The 8494-nt window shown below is 33.9% G+C and overlaps 1 protein-coding gene across 3 annotated transcripts; it reads right to left on the reverse strand.

Moving 5' to 3' along the window:
- Positions 279-6914, reverse strand: LOC109209896 (glycine-rich RNA-binding protein 4, mitochondrial). Of its 3 annotated transcripts, none has more exons than XM_019373262.1 (5): positions 6551-6914; positions 3767-3835; positions 3564-3670; positions 3291-3480; positions 279-497 (listed from the first exon to the last, which is right to left on the reverse strand). In XM_019373262.1, the coding sequence occupies exons 1-4, from the start codon at positions 6693-6695 to the stop codon at positions 3340-3342; spliced, it is 462 nt and encodes a 153-aa protein (XP_019228807.1). In that variant the 5' UTR covers positions 6696-6914; the 3' UTR covers positions 279-497; positions 3291-3339. The 3 variants fall into 3 exon arrangements, with proteins under 3 accessions (XP_019228807.1, XP_019228815.1, XP_019228801.1); XM_019373270.1 differs by lacking the exon at positions 279-497 and adding an exon at positions 2550-2712; XM_019373256.1 differs by lacking the exon at positions 279-497 and having other exon boundaries at positions 2907-3480.

Here is an 8494-nt window from a genome sequence, read left to right on the forward strand (position 1 = left end):
CTTGATTTTAGTCCATATTGTCCACATTTATCTTTTAAATCATTTAATCTAGCACTTCTGTTAATTCCTTGAATTACCCCAACAACTCTTCTAACTAAAGTGATCTCATTTCTAAATAATTCAAGGCCACTCTTAATAACTAAATTATGAATATACATACACACCTCACATGAAATATTTTACGAAGTGTTGGGTGTAAATGCAATTTTAATAGTGTAATAGCAGAATTATTTTTTTTTTTGTTGATAAGGGAGGATCTTATTAAACAGAAAACAGTATCAAGCTGATACTATAAAATTACATAAAGAAAGCTAGCTGAAGAACATTAAAACCCTAAACAATCAAGCATTTCCAGCATGTTATGTAAATACAGTACAATATTTCCATCTCTCCAGTAGTACACGTAATGTAAGCAATTGTATTTAACAAATTGCAGCTTCTCCTTTTTGCCATCAAAACATCTTCTATTTCTTTCATTCCATAGAGTCCAAGCAATGCTAAGAGTATAATAGCAGAATTATTGTTAGAAGTATTATCAAATGACATACACAAAACTTTTTCTGAAAGATTATAAACTATAGCAACGTCATGGATAATATTACTTATAAATGACCAGTATGACTTTGATCTTCATCATATTTCAAAGCAATAATACGTTTTTTGAATACAAAAAATTATCATCTATCCAATGACATGTAATAGTCAAATAATCATTTTCATTAACAGCACGACCAATATTAGAAGTAAGAGAAACTCTACGAGAAAGACTGGCGAACAAATGACGGATATATATCTGATATTTTACAAAAAGCCTAAAGATATCAGCTCTACAAGTACTTCTAGGAATACATTTAAACAAAGGGTTATAAATTCTTTGAATATAAGTAACAAGATATGGTGAAGCAGTAAAACTAAAAGGTAAACAACCTAAAAAAATCATTTTAGCTAATTCATCCTGATCTTTCACTATATCGTATTTACCGATTAAACCGTCAGTACCCAGGTTAAGTTTTTGTTGCCCACCTTCCTCATCAACCCCATGCAATAGTGTGGTTATCTACCATGTGCCTACGAAGTTGAACCGTTCCCCATTGCTTACCTCCGGTCTCATGTTTATAAACTTCCTTACAAATTTAACATCTTACATAATTTTTATCTTCTTCTAGTCTTTCAAAAAAATTCCAACACTTTACTTCTTAATCTTCGATTCCTCTTAATATGGAGGGGAGGCTTACCTGTATCACCACGACCTCCACCCCTAATATTTTGACTAGCATTACCAAGTGTAGCTGGTGGTGTTTCAAGATTATCAGGTGATTGAAAATCATCTAAATTATCATTTATACCATAATCTTCTTGAAGTTGCTCATAATCTACATTTAAATTTTCAGGTGAACTTTCAGAAATTAGTGTAAAGCTACTAGAAGAATCAGTACCACCTCTTAATCTTTTAGGATTTTTACTCTTACTACTACCACCCCTACCAGTACACACTTTTTTGGCTGCTCTAAATATATCCATTATGTAAATTAAATTAAAAATTCTAAATAATAAAATAAAAATATAAATCAAAGAAGAGAAAGAGATGGAACGAGTGTATCGGGATTCTGCACTCGATTTGATATCACACTTCAATTGATATTTGACGATATTGAATATTGATACCACACTTCACTTGAAGACTTGATATTTGATAATTATAATTTTGTAGTGACTAAAGTAAATATTTGATGAAACTTGAAAGAATAAGTAATTGAGAACTTGAGAGCAATGAGCAATATTATCGAGAGAGAATTAGAGTAGTAAGAGAGCAAATTGTGAGAAAAAAATGAAGAAGAAGGGGAGGGGGGAGGGGGCTATTTATAGTTTTAAAAGGTTAAAATATTAATTTATTAATTATTAGGGGTGGGGGGCTATTTTCTTAAGGGGGTAGGCTGAAATGACAAAATTTGCAAAAAGTGGCTGTTGCCCAACGGTAAAAAAATTTTAAAATAAAAAATTTGGCCAATGATAACCGGGCCGGACCGGGTGATAGCTCGGTAAAAACCCGATAGTGGGTAACCGGGCTAACCAAGTTCCGGGGCACCAGTTACCAACATAGACCCGTCCCCGTCCGGCTCCCCCAACCCTCCCCAACCCGTCCCACCCCCTAGCGGACTGGGCTGAATCGGGTCGAACCGGGTTGTCAGTGGGCTTGCCGGCCCGTTTAACAAGTATAGTTAAAATTAAGGACAAATTTGTTTAATAGTATAACAGTAGGGATAGAAATGACCAAATAGTATAACGAAGGGTAAATTTAAACAATTTTTGATAGTAAAAAAATATATTTGACTCTTTTCGGTAAAATAAAATTATGACCCCGGTGTAGCAAGACGTGTGGTAAATTTTCATCAAATTTAAACCTTCTGTTCCAAATAATAAAGTGTTGTTAAAGTGAGATGTTTCAAAAAGATAATTTAGAAAAAAATATTCTTATAATTAATACAATTAAATATTTTTTTAATGGTGTAAAAACATTAAAAATCTTGTAACATTGACTAGAAAGAATATTTCCAAAGAGTGGAATATTCCATTAATAACAGCTAACTTTTGAAATAGTCAAAAAAGAAGCTTCTTAAGAATATTCCTGAGATATTCATAAAGAATAAGTACTTCAAAGGTTCTTCAACTTTGCTGGGCTTCCACGTTGTAGTCATATAAGCTGCTTACCTACTAATTAATTCAAAAAACAAATTTAACTAATAAATCGTATCATTCATGAGATACTCAGTTGCTTAAACTATAGTTGATCTACAATTTTATTTCATAATCCAAACGATTACAGCTAAGTCAAACAGAAAAGCAGCTAATTCGTAACCTCAGTTGTCCCAAGATTGAACTCAACTCCCCTTTACACACATGGTTCATTTACTCAACTCTCTAGTCTAGATTCTTGTAAGAGTTCAATACATCATGGTTCATTTTCACCAAGTCAAAAGCCAGATATACTAGTAGACCTTGATCTAACGAGTTACACCCAAGTTTGACAAAGCAAGTGTATGCTATTAATATACATTATTCTAAGTATGAGTTTTGTAAGATGACACAAAATATGCTTAGCCTCTTCTACTTCTATGCCTTAGAGAACAAATACAACGTAAACCTGGACTTACAGATGCAAACCAGAGGTTCCAATGACAGACAAAGTAAACTAATCCCAACAGAATGACCTAAAATTGTACTTTCCCGCAATAGAATTTACATTAAGACCACAAGAAGCTGCATCAGAAATTAGTTGCCAGAATGAGTACCTGCGGCTGTCATTCATCTAGCAATAACGTTCTAACACCGGTGTAAGCCTTAACGATTTTCTTTCAAATCTGGAACCTCATTTTCAGATGGCAATCTTTCCTCAGGTGGTCCACAAGTTTTGGGGTATCTGCCAAAGTCTTTATTTGTTGGCTTCGCAATTTCCACAAAAATGACCCTCCCATTGAGGTACTGACAAGGGAAGACAGAATTTGAGAAAAAAGAAAAACACTGCACAACAATTAAGAACCAAAACAAATTCAGTGGGGTATAACCTTGTGATCCATGCTATCAAGAGCAAGCATGGCATTTTCTTGACAAGTGTACTGAATAAATGCATATCCTTTTGATCTCCGGGTCACTTCATCCTTCACCACCTTAACTGGTAAGGGAAGTAGACACATTTAAGAATGCAGGTTTCAACCACAAGAAGAAAGTAAAATAGAAAAGAAACTTATCTCCCCGAAATGGCATGTACCTTCAGCCACCTGGCCAAAATTTGAAAATATCTTCTCCAGACAACTTTCATCAGCAGAGTATGGTAAATCTATGGTTCAGAATAAGACAGAAAGTTTAGAACTTCACAGAACCAGAACTTTTGAATAAAAAAATGTGTATCTCAGAGAGCAAGAAAATTGCGAACTTGCAGCTGAGTGTGAAATTGAAAAGCAGCTAATGTTTCAGTGCTCCAAAACTAATCTTTTTCATAAAAAACCATCATTCATACATTTACAACTTGGTAGAATGAGAACTATCGTGTCTAATGACATCTTAATGCTTAAAGGTAGAACATCTTAATATAGTTAAATTATAGAACCTATCATTCTAGTGGTATCAGCAAAAGAAATTTTCTCGAGACTCTTCTTTGTGCAGCACCAGGAAAGTTTCCAGTATATGTATATTACTAACTAGAAGTCCTTAGAGTTTACTACTCATCATCTTGTCTCTTGCCTGTCTATTTACACAACATTGTAGCAGAAGGCAATAGTTTAAAAGGAGGAACAAAAGAGAGTAATGCTTAGCAAATGTAGGGTAATAAGTTTACAGTTTACACAATTCTCATTGATCAATCATTAAAGTGCTCCGTAATTGCCTATTTCTACTGATGAATCAAAAGGTGAGTTGCTTTTGAACAATAAAAAAAAAGTGAGTTGCTTTTGAGGAAGGAAGAACAGAATAAAGAGAATACGATGCACACACAAAAGATAGAATTCGGAGTACCATATAATCACTTCACCTTCATAGCACCAGAGCCGGTTCAATTAGCACACACATTCTTGTTTTATCGTCATTACTATATTTACAATATCCTATGGGGTATCTTGCAGTCTAGACATTCTCTACCCTCAAAATGGATAAGGCCAAAAGCAACGCTAAAGCCAACATCTTTCTCGCCAACTGATATTGAAAATAGTTCCTAAAGGGAAATTCATGGAATTACATGGAGATATATCTCTCCTTCGACGTAACCTTGTTTTTTTAATTTTTTATTTTATTTCTAGAAGCAAATATCTGTAATGACCACTTCCAGTCCTCAAAGACAACACTCTTCTTAACTTTGGAATTTTAAGGATGGTCAGAATGGATTTTACATAGTAATTGCTTTCTAATATCACTATTTTACTCCTTTGCGAACTATAGTGAAAAGCTAGAGCCAGGAGCTGTACGTTTCAAATAATGCCTAGCTGAAGCACTACAAGCCTGCAGCCCCTTTTAATTTCAGGCCCTTTAAGCTCGAAAATTGGGATGTTATCCTACAACATGATGTGTATACTTATGTCAAACATCATAACTACTCAAACAAAGGATCTGAAATCTATTCAGCCTGATACACAGTTTGAACCAGGTAATTGTATAGAGCCAGCATCATTGAGGAACTTCTTCAACAAGAAGCAGCATAATTGTTGCGAAATCATGGAGACTAAGAAGCTGATGCAATTTATTCCCACCACGACCACTATGGAAGAGCATCACTAGCTTTTATCACCTATATGAAGCAGAAAAATGTAACCATTGCATAGGCAGTACAAGATCAAAGTCCTGAATCTTCACAATGATGGATTGATGGTTTCACCAAAGCCACCCGGTCCAATCAACATATACAATGTTGTGATGTCTACTTTTTTTATTAGTATCAGATTGCAGAGACAAGATATAGCATAAAGAAACGTAAGCTCCGAGGAGTCTTATTAGTTAGTATTACTGCATCTCTGCAGAGGCAAGATAATGCATAAAAAAACATACAATTCTATGAGGCTTATCACTTGTTACAAGATCTCATTCTCACTGTTTGGTCAGAAACAGCAAGCAAGCAGTGGGTTGTACATTACTGGTGCCAAACAGTACTCAGACTACAATAAGTGCCAACAAACTTATTATCTTTCTAGTTTCATGTCTGCTCACCCTTTCTTGGGAAAGAAAGTAAGTCAACAAAGTTTTGGCTTGGACCTCCAGATGTTGTATCCAAGCTTCAAAAACCTTAAAGGTTTAGCTTTCATAAGCCTTAGGTAAAACTTATAACTAACACATGTTTGACGGGGATAATCATTTCTCTAATATTGATTCAAGCAGTAAACTTTCATTCCGATACCACCTCTGAGAAGCTAATGTCATCTTTTATTTGCATTATATTTTGACAAGCATCTTATATTTTTCTAGCTCCAACGACATTAGGCAGAGAAGAAAATCTGGGCTAAAAGAAAGTAATCGAATTTCATCCATCCAGTTAACCTAACCTAGTATCCAGATTTCTCGAATTTCATCCCATCAGATATCCAGATTATCTCGTCAAGCATTAAAGACATTATCATATTCGACAGGATAAGTACTTGATTCAGTTATTGGAAACAAAGATCATATTTTACAGAAATATATAGTGGACAGAAAAGCTCCCAAGAACTTTCCACCATTTCAGAGATAAGGGGCTCAGGTGGAGTACAATCAACTGGACTTAACAAGATAAGAAAACTGAACGGAGAAGACAAATTTCCTTCCAGCGAAGGATAAAATAAAATTTCTTTAAATCAATAAGACACCTCCTACCCCAAGTGAACAAAAGAAAAAAGATTAAAGTTCCTTTCCGTTAGGTGGGGAAAGAATTCACGCCAAGTGAACCTCTTTTAGGATAAAGCACAGTTCTTGATATAACAAACTCAACATCAATAAATATATCAGAAATTACAAAAAAAAAAAAAAAAAAAAAAAAAAAAATACGAAGAAATGAGATAAAATACAAGGAAGGAAGAGGGAGTAGATTGCTTACTTCTAACCATAATCTTGCTGGCAAGAGGGTAGCTGGAAAAACTAGCTTTGATTTTGAGGAATTTGGGTTGACGTGAAAGCCCAATTGTTGGCTGCAAAACAGCAGCTGATGAGCTGCTTGGCCATAACCCCTTATGCATCAACATTATCAACTTCCTTACTTAAGCCTTAGGTGATGTTGGCCATCAAACTATCCTGAGGAGTAGTTTTGTGGGAACATAATGCTCCAATTGTTGCTAATTGCTAATTAATAAATGGAGACACTGCTATGAAGTAATTAATTAGATATTATATGTGAAATACTTATTATTAAAAGATTATTTTTGTTTTTAATAACTTAATTTTCGCATTTGCTAATGTAACATCTTTTATTCTATGCTATTTTTATTTTAAAATATGTATATTTTTTGCATAAATTAAGTAGAAATAACACTAGATAGCTACTTTAAAGGGCTGCTATTTAAGAATTAGCTAGTACGTCCTAAATTTCAGTTTTTCAGTTTAATTTTTTGGGAAAATATATCCTGAATTGTCCTAAGTTAAAGATTTTTAGTTTAAAATTTCAGAATAAAATAAGTATTGACTAATCTCTAAACAGCACCCCTGAGAATAACTAGGAGCTCGTTTGTCAAGTTGTCAAAAACTACTTATTTTGAAAAGTACTTTGTTCAAAAGTGATTTTTCGGAAAAGTACTTTTTAGATATTAGCAGTTTGTGTTTGGCCAATTCGTTCAGAAGTACTTTTTGTGATATTTGATAAGTGAATTGTGTTTGGCCAATCTTTCCAAAAAGTACATTTGAGTATCAAATTACGATAAAGAACAATAAAGATTAGTTTACATTAGCATTATTTAAAAAAGAGAAATCTTAAGTATTTTTATTATAAAAGAATTTAATTAATTTTTTATTTCTATGTAATTATAATAAATTATAAAATATAAAGTAATATATATTAAGGTTTCCCATTTGAACTTGTAGGGTATTTGAAAGACGATACATGAACTTTAAACATTCCCATTTGAACACTCGAATTCATGATTCCCTTAACTAATAAACACATTTGACCATTGACCATGCCCATGTGGCGTCAGTTGGTCCTAATCAGCCTGCTGCGTGAGGAACACAACGCACAGGAGCGTGAGAGCCCTCTTCCAAACGCCCAACTAGGGGTGTTCAAAATCGAACCGAAACCGAAAACCGAACCGAAATCGAAGCTTAATGGCTTATTGGTACCGGTTAACGGTTTAACGGACGGGGAATGGATTGAAATTTTTTTTATTACGGCTTATTGGTTCGGGGGCGGATTATTCAATTTTCTTAACGGATAATCCATTAACCCGTTAAGAATATGTATATATGTATATATATATATATATATATATATATATATAATTTATTTTTATCCATATATATATATTAAATAATCAAAAACTCTTCTTCCACTTCCAGTACTCTATCTCTATTCTCTATTACTAATTTACTATTATACAAATTTTAATTGCTTGCTTCGCGCATTCTTTTCAATCCTATCAAACCAAAAACATTTTACTTGATTGCTTCACGTATTCTTACCACCTTCAGTAGGTGCAGTGGAAGTACCACAACTTAACAAACAAGAGATAGTTTAACGAGTAGAATATGTTGTTAAATTGGATTTAACACATACATCTGCAGGTTTGCTTGCATGTAAAAAAAAAACGTCAGTCCGCACACATTTCGGCAGGTGTTCTTGGATTGTTTAGAAATTAGAGCGACATCTCAAGAAAATTGGAGCAGTTATAAAACAAGAGCAAGAAATCCCATTCTTTGACCAACATCAGCATACATTTGAAGCACGACGAAGCAAATTTTGGACCCTCGCTAAATTTGGTAAATTGCGTCATGTGCAATATAGATTGAATTAGGCCGATAAACCGCCCGATAAGAGCTAAACCGATACCAATCC

This window comes from Nicotiana attenuata, chromosome 2 (assembly GCF_001879085.1).
Source record: "Nicotiana attenuata strain UT chromosome 2, NIATTr2, whole genome shotgun sequence".
Classification (NCBI taxonomy): Eukaryota; Viridiplantae; Streptophyta; class Magnoliopsida; order Solanales; family Solanaceae; genus Nicotiana; species Nicotiana attenuata.

What these genes read in the sequence shown, in the direction of transcription:
- LOC109209896 (XM_019373262.1), bottom strand. Translation starts at nt 6,695, where the DNA reads ATGTTGATGCATAAGGGGTTATGGCCAAGCAGCTCATCAGCTGCTGTT. An exon ending in CAGCAAGATTATGGTTAGAA is followed by an intron (nt 3,836 to 6,550) that starts GTAAGCAATCTA and finishes TCTGAACCATAG; the next exon opens with ATTTACCATACTCTGCTGAT. An exon ending in TTTTGGCCAGGTGGCTGAAG is followed by an intron (nt 3,671 to 3,766) that starts GTACATGCCATT and finishes TTCCCTTACCAG; the next exon opens with TTAAGGTGGTGAAGGATGAA.